The sequence below is a fragment of the Coptis chinensis genome, chromosome 2 (assembly GCF_015680905.1).
Source record: "Coptis chinensis isolate HL-2020 chromosome 2, ASM1568090v1, whole genome shotgun sequence".
Lineage (NCBI taxonomy): Eukaryota > Viridiplantae > Streptophyta > Magnoliopsida > Ranunculales > Ranunculaceae > Coptis > Coptis chinensis.
In genome coordinates this window covers 86,926,096-86,940,883 of record NC_141457.1, presented here as the reverse complement: position 1 = coordinate 86,940,883, position 14,788 = coordinate 86,926,096, and the positions used below count along the sequence as shown (strand labels likewise).

General features: G+C 38.5%; 3 protein-coding genes and 1 pseudogene across 12 annotated transcripts; 3 read left to right on the top strand and 1 right to left on the bottom strand.

The window, feature by feature from the left end:
- The first annotated feature begins 300 nt into the window (after window positions 1–300).
- Window positions 301–2,604, top strand: LOC147518596 (uncharacterized). Its single transcript, XM_086590401.1, has one exon. The coding sequence runs from the start codon at window positions 429–431 to the stop codon at window positions 1,983–1,985; it is 1,557 nt and encodes a 518-aa protein (XP_086446527.1). The 5' UTR covers window positions 301–428; the 3' UTR covers window positions 1,986–2,604.
- A 391-nt stretch (window positions 2,605–2,995) lies between these two features.
- Window positions 2,996–6,093, top strand: LOC147518595 (zinc finger CCCH domain-containing protein 40-like; annotated as a pseudogene). Its single transcript, XR_015211842.1, has 4 exons — window positions 2,996–3,135; window positions 3,223–3,493; window positions 3,668–3,891; window positions 5,256–6,093. The product of XR_015211842.1 is annotated as a zinc finger CCCH domain-containing protein 40-like (transcript).
- LOC147518594 (uncharacterized protein At2g34160-like) lies at window positions 5,799–8,374 on the top strand. Of its 2 annotated transcripts, none has more exons than XM_086590404.1 (5): window positions 5,799–5,939; window positions 6,912–6,960; window positions 7,421–7,483; window positions 7,609–7,673; window positions 7,755–8,374. In XM_086590404.1, the coding sequence occupies exons 1-5, from the start codon at window positions 5,859–5,861 to the stop codon at window positions 8,013–8,015; spliced, it is 519 nt and encodes a 172-aa protein (XP_086446530.1). In that variant the 5' UTR covers window positions 5,799–5,858; the 3' UTR covers window positions 8,016–8,374. The 2 variants fall into 2 exon arrangements, with proteins under 2 accessions (XP_086446530.1, XP_086446529.1); XM_086590403.1 differs by lacking the exon at window positions 5,799–5,939 and adding an exon at window positions 6,397–6,642.
- Window positions 8,375–9,437: 1,063 nt separating this feature from the next.
- On the bottom strand, window positions 9,438–13,742 carry LOC147518593 (uncharacterized). 8 transcript variants are annotated; one of them, XR_015211837.1, is made up of 3 exons: window positions 11,225–13,741; window positions 9,965–10,342; window positions 9,438–9,848 (listed from the first exon to the last, which is right to left on the bottom strand). XR_015211837.1 is itself a non-coding variant. In XM_086590399.1 (2 exons), exon 1 carries the CDS (start codon window positions 13,421–13,423, stop codon window positions 12,092–12,094), a length of 1,332 nt encoding a protein of 443 aa, XP_086446525.1. In that variant the 5' UTR covers window positions 13,424–13,742; the 3' UTR covers window positions 9,885–10,342; window positions 12,085–12,091. The 8 variants fall into 8 exon arrangements, 2 of the variants coding, with proteins under 2 accessions (XP_086446525.1, XP_086446526.1); XR_015211839.1 differs by lacking the exon at window positions 9,438–9,848 and having other exon boundaries at window positions 9,885–10,342; window positions 11,225–11,353; window positions 12,085–13,742; XR_015211840.1 differs by lacking the exon at window positions 9,438–9,848 and having other exon boundaries at window positions 9,885–10,342; window positions 11,225–11,353; window positions 12,090–13,742.
- Between the last annotated feature and the right edge of the window lie 1,046 nt (window positions 13,743–14,788).

The window sequence follows — 14,788 nt, the reverse complement described above, 5'->3', positions numbered from 1 at the left end:
ATGCCCTTGGTTGTCACAGTAGGGCGGTCCCAAAACTGGGGATCTTTTCTATGTCTGCCTAGAATTGTAATTAACTAGTTATAGCTAGAGTTTCTTTTTTTACAAACACGGGATAATTTTAGGAGGTGAGTGAGTTACACAGTGATTAGGTAACTTGACCACCAATTTAAACTCGCACTCGTAGAGCAAACAAACTTTCGCTCCATACCAAAAGTAGTATCATAGTTCACTAAGGTATCTATCTAAAAATGCACTTTTTCCAAGTTTCCTTTTCAGAATGGAAGAAGAAGTGAGTTGTTCACAGCAATTAGGAATTCCAAACCAAACAACACTATTCCACTATTTTAACACTAAAAACCCAAGCTTTTTTCTTCACTCGTTTTTTCTCTCTAAAACCTAGTTTTCTTGCTTTTGCCTTTGTTGCTCTGATGGATCAACAGATTCCTCATTGTCAGCCATTCTCCAAAGATGAAGAAGTAAAACAAAAATCCCATGCAACAAGTACTGATAGTGAAGTTACTAAGGCGTATTATAGATGGGCAAAGTCTGATAGCAAAGACGTTTTTCAAATCAATCCAGCTGGTGGGGATGGTACAATTGGTGATAGAAATCTTGACCAACTCTCGAAAACCAAATACAGTTCTTCCACCGCGGTGGGATTAAAGAGAGTTCATGCTGCCCAGTCAGAGTCATCGTCATATACGGATAAGGATGAAGTGGAACAAAATCCCTACCACCCTATGAAGAAGAGGAAGTGGACCATTGATCATAAGGAAAAGTCCAGAGAAACAGACTGTTCGGTGTGTGGAAAGAGCTTCCCTTCCGAGAAAGCAATGCACGGTCACATGAGCATCCACCATGGAAAAGAATGGAGGGAAGCTGCAACTCCCACAGCCATTGGCGTGACTGCAAGAAACAGCGACTCTTCATACTCAAGAAATCGTACTACTTCAGTGGATTTGATGAACATGTCGTCAAGAGGGCATAATAATTCGATTGTTTCTTCTCTTGATCTTACAAACAAGGGCATTACTGGTGATCAAGTGCCATCATCATCTTCAAGCCTCTGGACACCTTACCCAAGGACCTGGCCAACTGCAAAGAGAGGCCGCAAAAGTCGTTATTCCTCTGTCAATAATTCTGGTCATAACAATAAAGAGGATCATTTGGAACAGGTACCTGCAGATCATAAGAGTTTTGCTCGCACTGAAGTTCAAGAAGAGATGAGTAGACCAACTATTCATCCTAAAGATTCACATGGAGAAGAACAAGACCTTCTCAAGGTAAAGAAGCGAGTAGAAGAATTGGAAGCTGCTGACGCAAAGGTTACTAGTTTTGCATCCAGGAAGCAAAAAACAGATGAAAAGGCAGAGGAGAGGTCTTCCACCAAAGAGGATCGTCGAGTTTCTAGGATGTCTCGTGATGTTATGGGCAAGAAAATAACAGCAACAAATCCAGAAGCAGCTGAAGTAGGAACGAGTCTGATCGGTTTAGCACAAAACAAGGTAGGAACTTCCTGCAACAACATATCCAGGTGCAATGTTTGTTCCAGGTCCTTCCCTTCTCACCAAGCCTTAGGTGGTCATAGGTCTAGCCATAACAAGAGAAACAAGGATTGCTCTGGAAAAAATCTTACAGAAAATTTTAGAGTAACCAATAAAGCAGCAGGCAAAGGCAGTCATCCGTGCACGATGTGCGATAAGTCATTCCCTACAGGTCAAGCTCTTGGGGGACACAAGAGATGTCACTGGGGTGAGTTGGGTCCCCCACAGGTGGTCGAAACTCCCATCAGTACTAGCTCGGTGGTGACACCGCTTGTAACTGAACCTAGTCAGACAGTGGTGGTCGAGACTCCCGCTACTAACTTGGAGATGATACCACGAGTAATAATTGAACCTTGTCAGACAGTGGTGGTTGAGAGTCCCACCACTACTAGCTCGAAGGTAATGAGGGATTTTGACCTCAATGGGCCTCCCGTTGGTTAGGAAAATGGAGTAGATATGGACTGCACCCTGCACAATTTAGTGAGTCGACATGACATCTCTGTCTTGGCAGTAGACGTGCACTGTTGAGGTTATTGATGATCAGTTTTTTCTAGTTGAAGATGTTTTCTTGTAAAGACAATCATTAATATCCTTTTACATTAAGTACAATAAATAGACACTCATTAAAGTATTGTTAGTGTTGAAGAGTTTTGACTTGTTAAAGGATCTTATTTACACGGAGATTTCTTCTCAAACAAAGGATTTCTCTTTTGCTTCCCACTTGGAAAATCGGAAAACGGGGATGCTGAACCTTCACCAGTGGACGCATAAGCAACAACTAATGTGATTGCAAGCTAATATAACGTACAAATTAACAAGGTTAAAAAGAAGAAGAAGAAGAAAGGACCGTGTCAAAAGGGAAAATAAAATAAAAAAAGGTTTTTATAACAGCCAATCTGTTCTCCTCGCTTATATGAGCTTGGAATCACAGTAGGTGTTGCATATCATTGCGTAAATGAAGTTTCTCCACCTCGTCTTCTCTTTTGACATATACAAAAAAAAAAAAAAAAACACATCTCTCTCCCTCTTGCATTGATCTTTTCTCATTAACAGTTGAGGGGAGCTAGCTAGTCATAGAGTTAGTGATTTTCTAGTTTTTCATTTAACACTATGCAATTTCTTATTCCAAATATACTAGTTTTCAACAAAAACACCGCCGCACCATTAGACTATATATATATATATCAAACTTCCTGGGATGTTGTTGACATTTATGGGGAAAACGGAACTAATAAAAATTGCAAAACTAAAAATTCTTGACTAATAGACTTTACCCCTACCGTCAACATCCTATATTCAGGCAACCCACAGAATTAGGCAATTAGCTGTGGAGAAGAGATGCCGGCTTCATGAAATTCCGATATATATACATATCCGAGATTTACCGGTATATTAACAATCAGATTCGCCGTAGAATTAGCACTTTCAATTAGGAATTAGGATTTATTAGAGTTCAATTAGGTAAAGCCCACGGGGTTTATATTCTCTTCAATCACCCCTGTTGCTCTCTACTGTTATTAAACAAGCAAACGAAGCAGCAGTGATTAATGGCATTATGGGAACCAGAGGCCCCAACCCCTACATTAACATGGTAAGTATTGCCTCTCTTTTTTTCCTAGCCATTCGCAATATGTACGTTGGCAATGCTAATACTTCTTGTTTATGTTTCATGTCACAGTTAAAAGAAAATTTTGGTAAGGAATGCAAAGTTTGTACGCGGTGTGTAAGTGGCAGCCTGCTCCCCGTGCTGGGTACAAGAAGACGGAGATTTGTCAGACGTGCTCTAATTTAAAACTTGTCTGCCAAGTGTGCATCTTGGATCTTGACCATGGGTTACCAGTTCAGGTTCGAGACACTGCACTGGGTATTATTAATAACAGTGATTCTATTCCTAGGACTCTAGGAGCGACGTGAATAGGGACTACTTTGCACAGGAGCATGACCGCAAGGTATGTGGATTCATAGCCTTTCACCATGTATCTTGCCAAATTTTCAGTTTGCTATTTGTTTGCACATTTATTTGTTTCGCCCTTTCACCATTGAGTTAGGCTTCCTACCCATTCATGTATATTTATACGGTTTTGCTAATAGAGCTTATGAAGTTTAAATGGTTTTCTTTACAGGCTAGAGCTGGCATTGACTATCAATCCTCCTATGGGAAGGCACGCCCAGATGACACTTTACTAAAACTTCAGAGGACACAACCGTATTACGTAAGAAATAAACCACATGTTTGTAGTTTCTATGTCAGAGGTGGATGCACAAGAGGTGATGAATGCCCTTATCGGCATGAAATGCCCATCACTGGAGACCTGGCGAAGCAAAATATAAAGGATCGTTACTTTGGGTATGTGTTATGTCTAATTCCTTGTTTAAATTTGCAATTTGTCGGTACAATTTTCTTGTTTTTCTCTTTGAATGTGCCTTACTCTTGTCTAAATTGATGTGCCATGATGAGGATACTATCTTTCTCTTTTGGCATTTATCTTCATATATTAGTTTTATAAGTAAACGCCCTGTAAAGAAATAGATATTTGTAAACTTGCTTACTATTTTATTCTCTACTCTTAGAAAAACAGAACCATGTACGAATGATGCATGCATAGAATAACTCTGACAGTGAACAGAAAAATTATAGTATGACCCAGATCCAGATCTACTAGTTCTTGAATTCTTTTATGTGGTAAATCCCCACTTTCTATGAGTTCTTCAAGTTTACTTATGTTAGGAGAATAAATGAAAATGTAAAATTGTATAGTTGTTTTTACCCTCTAGGAATAGAAACGTGTATTTGCAAATCATGGAAAGACAGAACACTGTTAAAAAACATTTATCTACGTGTTGTATTTACCTTGTAAATTAGCAGTACGTAAATGGCTTTCACTCAATACATCACTGATATGGGAAATGATCCAAGTAATCTGCTGAAAAAGCTACTATCCACCCTGAACCTATATAATCCCAATTTCACTTACCAAATTCTAGGGACATACAACACAATGGCTATTGCACAATGCATCTGGACAGATCTGCCTTATTGCTATACTCACCTTACTGTAACTTTAATAATATTCAGATTAACCTCATTCAAATTCTTTTGTTCAGAACCGTTGTATGATAGGGGCTCACAATATCATGTTTCTAACATTAGCCATTTTGTATTTAGAAACTGTGGTGAATTGTTCCTTAAGATCCAAAATACTTCAATAGCGGGGATAAAAAGGATATCCCTTCGTAGAGTGGTTGGTTTTGGTTGCTATTTTTTACTGGGATTAACAAGCGAGTCTCCCATCAATGTAGGGATACCCTGATAGTAACTTACAGTCAGTCCCTATTGAAGTGAATGTTGTGTCCATTTTTCTAGATAGCCTCTCTAGTTAAGGCAGATTGGATATATGATACGATCGAGAGATGTACATGCCTTTAGCCGTTCTCTGCTTGACAGACATCTATCCCTTGGTTGAATTCACTGTACATGATCAATGTGTCTCACTTGCCTTCTCCTTGTCACCTAGATTGTCAACTCATTAGTCATTACTTTATTAAGTTTATTTTGTCATGTCTAAATGTGCTATTGTAAGTTTTTGTCAACAAGTACCTCATTGTACTCATTCCTGAACAGCTAATATGTTTCAATATATGCTTATCTGTGAGTCTCTAGTAATGGAATATGTGGTTTCTTATCTCTGACCCTTAATCTATTATCTGCAGAAATAAAGATCCAGTTGCATTGAAGCTTTTGAACAAGGCAGGTGAGATGCCATCTTTGTTACCGCCTGCAGATGAGAGTGTTAAGACCCTGTATGTTGGTGGGCTTGATAATAGGATTAGCGAGGACGATTTGAGGGATTACTTTTATGCTCACGGTCAGATTGAATCCTTAAGGATGGTGATCCAACGTGCATGTGCATTTGTAACCTACACAACTAGAGAAGAAGCTGAAAAGGCAGCAGAAGAGCTCTCAAACAAAGTGGTCATACAGGGTCTCAGACTGAAGCTGTCATGGGGGAAGTCACAGACAGCGAAGAAAACTTTAGAGAGCAATGGTGGTAAGGAAGGAAGACATGGAGAGATGATGATAAGAGCGTCCACATCCCAACAGCACAATCAGTATTATCAACTGCCAGGCACTGAGGAACAACAGCCAAAACCATTCACTATTCCAATGTTCCTCCTCCCCTGTCTGGACAGAGCTATTATCCCTCAATGGATCCTCAGAGGATGGGTGCTCTTATTACATCTCAGCAAGGCACACGCAATGTTCCTAGTACCTCAGGACTTCAGTTTCCTTACTAGCTTACATGTATAACCACCATGCCACGTTACCAGTCTGCAGCTCCTCTGCAACAGCCCATGCAGCAGGGCAGGGGCACTCTCCGGGACAATTTTGTGCAGGTGTGCTCATCTAAATTTTGGGTTGTATTCCATTATCTGAATGATGAATTTCGTAAATGTTTCTCTTTTTTCTAGTAGCAGAAAAAAGTTGTGTACCTCGTTCCTTTGATTTACTAGCAACTTGGGAACAAAATAACATGATTTTTCACTACCACTTCCAATTTCCGATCATCATGGGTTATTATACTACACTATTGACTGCTACGCCCACGATATAATGTAAGACTGAATAAGCTAAAAGCATTTTAAAATACAAATTCAGAAGAAGTTTTTGTATAAAGCTCGCCAACCCAACATAACCAGAAAACAAAGTCCGTCTAACTGCCATAACTAAATAAGGAAATCCAATATGAGGACAATTCCGTCATTCAACCCGAAACGTTTCAGACAAAATTCTCTAATAAGTAATAACCGCTAACAGAAAACCAGTGACAAACAAACACGTGTTTAAAACTAACCTTGTCTCTCGCTTCTATATATAACCAACTTTTTCCATAACATTCTTCACTTGCATGTTTTTCTTCTCCCATTTTTATCTGCAACAAAAATGGAAGTGATAACCAACGCTGGGGAAGTGATTATGAAGAGCGATGATAACGACATTGTTAATGGTCGTGAATCTTCTGTTAATGGGCACAAGAAGAATAGAATCCAAGTTTCTAATACTAAGAAACCTCTCTTCTTCTACGTCAATCTCGCCAAGGTCGTTTAATCTTCTTTTCGTTGTTTGTTATGAGTTTTACGTCAAATGTTGTTGCTCTGTTCTTCTGTTATAGATCCTAAAGATTAGTTGATCTTTCTTGTTTTGTTTTTTGGATTATTAAGTTACGCACGATTCATAAGTTATTACATGTTGTTGATCTTTGAGATGATTTTTTATTTTGATTTTGAGTGTAAACAAATTTTGTTCTTGTGTAAGTTGTTATATCATCTTTCTAATGTTACTTGTATATTTTTGTTTATGTTGTGCAGAAGTATATGCGCCTTCATGAAGAGGTCGAACTTTCTGCCTTGGGCATGGGTATAATTCTTTTCAACTTGTGTTATTCTGTGTTTGTTTACGTTAAAATCATTGATTGTTTGCTTTTTCCAGAAACAAGGTTATTTATTTTCTGTTTAATATCATAGAATCAATCACTGATCCATTTTGAAACAATCTTAATAGTCATCTTTGAAAACAGTTTGTTGTACATGCATCGTGCATGGATTAAAGGATAAGAAATGTCAGTGTATATAATTTAAAGTTAATGTGCTAGATGGTTGATCACTTGATTGTGTTTTGAGTTTTGACACAAGGCACACTGCAGGTAACAGTTCTGATTTCTAATTTGCGTCCTATTGGCCAATGACATTGTAGTAGTATGCATATAGGTTTTGAGCAACTCTTGTCTGGGAATATTTCATTACGGTAGTAGGACTATTGTGTTCTCTGTTATCTTGAGCAATTGCCATGTCCTAACCTTTGCACTGTCCGGATTCAGCTATTGCTACAGTTGTCACTATTGCTGAGATTTTGAAGAACAATGGGCTGGCTATTGAGAAGAGTAAGAAGTCCTCTTCTTTCATACAGTTTTCCTTTCCATTTAATGGAATTTGCAACATGTTATGCACATACTTCTATTGTGTATATACTTACATTAACAGACTTATATTTCTTGGAGTTGTACAGAGATTTTGACATCTACTGTTGGCATGAAAGATGAAAACAAAGGCAAGCTTATCCAGAAAGCTAAAGTGAGTTGAAGAGATCTCATATCTCTGATTATCTATTCTTGTCATCTGTCAGTGACCAATCATTTTCCCCTTCAATTGTAGATTGAGATATGGCTGAGCAAGAGTGAAAATTTTGAAAGTCTGCAAGCTGCTGCTGCTGCTTCTTCTGTCCTGTCAAAGACGGCTGAAGATAATGTGGTGTCAAAGATGGCTGAAGATGGCTTGGTGTCAAAGACGGCTGAAGACAACACTGTGGCAAAGATTTCTGAAGATAATAACATGGTGGCAAAGATGGCTGAAGATATGGTGGTATTGAAGATTGCTGAAGATAAGGTGGAAGACAACAAAGCACAGGACCTTTAGAATTCCATTTTCTGTAGCCTAGTTTTCTCATTCTTTGCATCTGAGTTGGGTAGGAAAAGGGAATAGTCTTTCTTGTAGTTAGATCTAACAGGGAGTCAAGGGGGTGTGGAGATATCAACATATTATGGGAAAACACTATACCCAGTACATTTGTATGCTTTTCTCTACCACCTTCTCCTTTCTCAGATTTGTTGAGACTGTCTGTAGATTTGTTTGTGTTATTGCATTTAGTTCCCAAAACTAAGATCTGTTGAGATTGTTTCGTAGATTTGTTGCTTTTGTGTATGTTTTTGTTCTGTCAGACATATTGTAACATGTTTCTTCTTTTCCATCACATAAAGAATAATCTGACTGTTAAATAGAAGTGTGCCTTTATACTTCTCTTTCTTCCATTTCCAAGTCATATGTTGTGTGGTGAAGTGTTACTGTCGATCCTGAAGTTATCTTACAATTAGCTATTCACTACAACCATTCAAGTGATTGGCTTCGGACACACCATTTGTGCCAGTTTAGAGCATTCATCTATCTGGGACTGTGGAAGGAGTTGCGCTGGTTCACAAAAATTTGCAGGAAAAGTTCTGCCTGCATCTTGTGTGAGAAGGTTGGTGGTGAAGAGAGGGGGGGACTGAACTTTAAAATCCCTATATAAATATTGTCAAGCGAAGCTCTCATAGAGTCATATTTGCATCCTGCATGTTTTTTGACTAGAGGAGTTCGAAAGCTTACAATAACTTGGAGGAAGAAAACAGATGAGGTGACAAGTCATCTAGCCATTTTTGTCACCGCTGGTATGATTAACAAGTGGGATTTATGAGTGAGCCAACTGGTACAAAAAAAAATGGTAAGCATGCATTTTAGGATTTTAGGGTTTATTAGCATGTATTTTAGGATTTTAGGCTTTGACGCACCAAGTATAAACACAATGGTAAGCAGAAAAAGGGTAGGGACGTCAGTCAAGGATCCACAAGACCAGAACAATCATTACCGGCTCAGGACACTACATTAGACAGTAGGGCATCAGTCAAGGGCTATCTGTACATAAACTACAACCCCTAATGGAACTATGTAAGAATTACATCTTTGGAACTGACCATAAGGAACATATGATCACCTGCAGTCGTCAAACCCCCAGTCTTCTCTGTTTTACACTGTTTTACACTGTTTTTCTTTCACAAGTAATTAGCTAATAATAAGCTCTATCACAACCCTACCAAGTAGTCCCATGTTTAATATCTTCCACAGAAAAATCCTAGTCTCAATCCGCCCGGCCGGTATGATATTTTGTCCAGATAAAACACAGGAAGAGTGGTGGTTAAACTTCTGACGAAGAGTGAGAAACACAAAAATATATGAACTGATGCTGCAAACGTCCACTGAGATGACTGAAACGAGCCTAGTTTGCCATTCTTTTCACTGTATCACATAAAAATCAAGAAAATTAATAACTAGTAAATGCACAGGTACATACGAGCCAAAATTAATTCAATTCAACCGAAATTGTTGCAACGAGAACATGACGATTAACCCAAGGATCAAATTTCCATAAACAGCAGAAACAAAGCAAGCCTTCACTTCATTTTTGCCTCAGTAAGAGAACATGACGATTAACCCGAGGATCAAATTTCCGAAACTTGAGTTTCTCAGTCATCTTTCGAGGATTCTTACGCTTGACATAAAAAAATCCAGTCCCAACAGCAGAGGCCAGCCTGATGAAATTGAACCACCCTTTGCCTTTCCCATCAATTCAAATACCACCAAAATCTTGCCAAACCCAAAACATCAATTGCGCAATTGAGTGGTGTTTGTTGGTTTTGCAACATAAGCGGTTTAACACTGGAAAAATGATGTATCCAAAATTGGACAAGGCAATTCAACACCAGAAACACTTCACAAACTACAAAGGGAAGGAATTTACAGGAGAGTTTCACTGAATAGTTGTAACAACTTACATGGGTACCTCAAAGGCTCAAATGTACAATTCAATTGAGGACATAATGTTTACTTCAAAATACAAACTCTGGCTGGCCATCTCGAATCCTAGACCTTCCCCCACTATTTTACCATAAAAACCCAACCGCTAACCTTGAATATCAGACTTCCCAAAGATGGAATCACAACCCCAATGGCACCATAGAGCTGTTTTATCTCTTACTTATCAATATAGGAGGACAAAAAGTTTTCGAACAAGTTTCTGTCATTCCTGTCTGGAATATGATGAGCAGATTGCCTCGGGAACAAAGCTCCAACGCTACTTCCCAGCTTGCACTAGTCCAGGAGTATTTGCAGTTTCCAAAAGAGTCTTCTGCTGATATTCTGCAATCGACTGCCTGCAGTAACAGATATGGCAAAGCAATTAGAAACGGCCTTCTCCCTCTTCTGTCAATTATCTAGAGTGAGGATACATCTTTGATCACTCCATTCCCCATACAGTACCGCTCATCTGGTGTGGGCAAGCCAAAATTATATCATGCATCAATTTAAGAATGTTATCCCCATGTGTGAAATTAATCAGCCAACAAGTAAAACAGGACTTTTTGCATGCAGTAGGATACAGGGTTTTCCAATATGCATCTATAAAGTATCAAACATACCATTTAAACTGATATAATATCTGCATTGATGTCAACTTCCGATGCTATTTTAAAAGTGCCAAAGCATATAACTTTTATTTCTATGGTGAGGCCACCGCGTCCATGGGTTATTTAGGAAGTTTCTATTATTGTAAACTCTTATTTTAATGTATATACTGAAGTGATAGAAGGCTAATTAGGCCGCATCCTCTTTTCTCTCCATTAACAACAATACATTTATACTGTAACTAATCCGCAAACCATAAACTTTGAAATGTTTAAACAGTTGAAACGTTTTACTCTTTAAAAGAAAAGGGAAAAGAGAGAGCTAAAACAATATCTTTGCATTATCTGTGAGGGCTTGCCAGAAATACAGCGCATGGTATCCTGGTAATTAGATCAGACCAATATAAACAGCTAGTGCAATACAGAGAAGTCGACACACTTTCAGATAATAGAAATGAAAATAAAATATGAAGTTGTCAATAAAAATGTCCAGAACCTTCACTTGACTGTAAACTTAAATATTCCTAGTACATATGAAATACTTCAGCCACTATTGAGTTTATATTTTAGGAAATAACTAACAGAAAAGGCAGTATAAAGAAAATAGAACAGTGAGAAAAAACCAAGCAATACCTTGGAAGCATAAAGAACGAGATCAAGTTATGCAGAAGTGAGGAACTCCATGCTTATATTGTTTTGTAGTCAGAAAGAACAGTTCTCCATCACATCTAGCCCCGGGCTTTGTCAAATTGCTGGCAGACCCTGGGCAAACAAGAACCCATAATACCTACGATGCACGGATACGGGTATGGGTACCGACACGGCGACACAGGCATAGGGTACGATAGGACACGGGTATGGCATACAGGTATGGAAAATTAATAAAAATATTTTGAATATGTGTTATACTCTGAAAATTTTCTTCGTATTTCATTAAGATAAGTAAGTCACCAGCATGAGAAAACTCTTTTAACATAGGTCAAAGTCAATCCTGCTCTATAGATGGATTTTTAAGAAGTCAGTTTATACTTAAGCCCCATCCCCTCCCCAAAAAAAAACAGACAAACAAACCAAAACTAAAACCAAAACAATGATTATGAGCAACAAGATGTTCTTGAAATAGTCAATAACCCGACTCGTGAAGATAAACTATACTTACCAACTTCTGTAAACACAATATTCTATCCAGTCCGTACGTTACTTTTACAGGGCATTAAAATGCAGTTGTTTGTCTCCAACAGCTAGACATTTTTTTTTTCATTCCTAAATATGCCTTCTGATTTACAAAATAGTGAAATACAGTCTCTTTCGTCTTCGAACAAAGCTTCGGTAGAACTAAAGTTAAAATGTTTTTGAGACTTCACAGACTATGATCTGTTGCCCTAAACACGAAGAGATATTTTCCAAATTCTTCTTAAATGACTTCAGATTCTGGAAAATAATATAAGAAAAAGACATCCAAGTGTTAGTAGTTGCAGAACCCAGCTTATTACCTTACCCTTAGTCATGTAGCAAGAACTCGCGAAGCATCTCCACAGATTCATAATAGGGAACACCCTTCGCAAGCACAAGCAAATCTGCTACTTTAGACATAGTTTCTGCAGTCACCGAAAAACCCTTTTTAACCATTTCTGTAAGAAATCGCACTGCCTTAGGGATATCGTTTTCAACGATTAATCCCTGGATCATGATATTGTAAGTGAACTCATCTGGTGCAATACCCTTTTCTTCCATTTCTACGAACAAATCCTGAGCTTCAGATATCATCCTTCTCTTGCAAAAACCGTAGATCATTGTGGTATATGTTATGGTGTTGGGTTGCAAATTTTTGGCAGTTAAGCTACAAAAGATCTCCGTTGCCTTACTAAGCTCCCCAGCTTTGCACATACCATCAATGATGATGGTGTAAATCACAATATTGGCTTTTATTCCATTCTTTTCCATCACAAGGAACAACTCCATAGCTTCTGAAACACAACCATGAGTAAACAATCCTTCTAACAATGCCCCATATGTGACAATATTGGGACTCAGCCCATGAATTGGCATGTCATTGAAAACATTTTGTGCATCCACAATTCTATCAACCTTGCATAGGCCAGTTATAACAATGCTGTATGTGAAGTTGTTAGGTTTTAAACCCTTGCTAGTCATATCTTTAAAAAGTTGCATGGCCTCATCTAATCTCTTAAGTTGGCAAAGGCCGTTAATAATCATATTATAAATCTCTACACCAGGCCTATCCATTGCCTTGAACAGCCTAAGGGCAGCCCCAGCATTCATAGCTTTGCAAAGTCCGTTGATCACGACGCCATAAGTAAAATCATTGAAAGGATACCCATTGTCCACAATCTTGTGGAGTAACTTGACAGCTTCTGCTAGTTTGCCATGCAAAGAGAGTCCCTTAAGAAGAGTGGTGAAAGTAATAGCATCTGGTTCGAACCCAAGTTTCAAAATGTTACCGAAAACGGAGAAACCAAAATCGACACGACCCAAGTGGCAATAACAGTTAATCAAAACGTTAAGAGTAACAACGCTTGGTTGGACTCCTGCACAAGTCATTGTTTTGTACATATCTAATACCGTAGAATATTGTTTCATCTTGACAAGGGCTCCTAACAGCTGATTGAATGGGAAAACGGAAGGCAAATTGGGTCTGGCCTGAATCATACGATTGAACAGAGCCAATGCCTCGTCAAAGGTTAAGTTGCCAGATTTACACCTCTCTCTCACCAAATTCTCTAAACGAATAAACAGGACCAAGTGGTGTTGCTGAGTAGTAGTTTTGGAAAGAGGAAATGTTACCTTTGGACTTAATTTTCTTCTCAACATATCTAATACAGTGGATACCAAGTTGTATTGGGTAGTAGTGTAGTACTAGTAGTCGTGGGAGTTTTGGAGCAAAACGATGAAAGTGAAAAAGAAGGAAATGTTACCTTTTGAGCTAATTTTCTTGTCAACATCATCGCTTCAACTCAAGTCAAGTGTGAAATTGTGAACGATTCAAGGGAATGCTCACCTCCCTCATTCAAAACCCGTTCCACTAAACAACCTTCAAATCGCCCATACTCACTAAACCGCCCTCTTTTCAAGCTGTTTATATATAAGCTCCCTATGTTTTTGTAAAACTAACTAAGGGTGCAGTGGGACGACAAATTCCACTAATATTTGGTCGTTCCACCCCTCACCATAAGCCACGAGATTGTTTTTCTAGGATGAGTTAACAGATTTTTTGGGGTGTGTTTAAAAATTTTCTCACCTCACCCACCCGCACAAAAAAAACTTGAACTGTTTTTGAGCTGAATTTTTATGAGCTGTTGGGCTCCCGAAACATGAGTAAAGGGGGGCGTGAATGCGCCAAAGGCGCGCGTATCTGTGCCATATCGAGGGGGAATGTGCGTCGAGTACCAAAAGCATCGCGATATCGTGGTCGTTACTCTAGAAACATGAGTAGGGAGCGGATGTCGTCGGGCGCCGGCCAAAAGCACGTGATCATCTGCACGTGCACTGTAGATGCGCGTCGGGGGGGCCGAAGGCACACGTATCTGTGTCGTACGGGGGCGGATGCGCGTCGGGAGCACCAAAGGCACGCGTATCTGTGTCATACGGCATAGGCAAATACTAGTGTAAATATATTTTTGCATAGTATTTATTTTTCTATGCAAATCTATTTTTGCATAGTAGTTTTATATGAAAAGTTGTTTTTGCATAAGAATCGTATACTACAAAACCGTTTTTGCGTTACGAATTTTACGTTGTGGCTTTTTAATTCATTTGTTGAGGGAAATGCATCTAACAGAGAAATCATCATCAATTTCTTAATCACAACCTTATTAATCTTTTCTATATAAAAATGGAAAAAAAATTATTTTGAAAGAAAAAAAAAATGAAAGACCTTGTTTGTTTTAAGGTCTGGTTTTTGAGAAAGTATGTTGTTTTTCATTTTTATTTTAAGATATGGTTTTAGTTTTTAACAAGAAGAGAATATGGACATAAAGCGTAATGTGTTTTACTCTGGAGGTTTTATTTTGGGGGCAATTTCATCGTTTTAGACAATTAGAATTGGGGTTTTAAAAAGAGGAGTGTTTCATGAGTTGATCCGCTTAGAGGGGGTTTTGTACAGGTTTTTGTAGCAGGGAGATTAAACCTAAATCCTGGATAATACAAAATATTAGGATATAAGTGTTTATGGATACT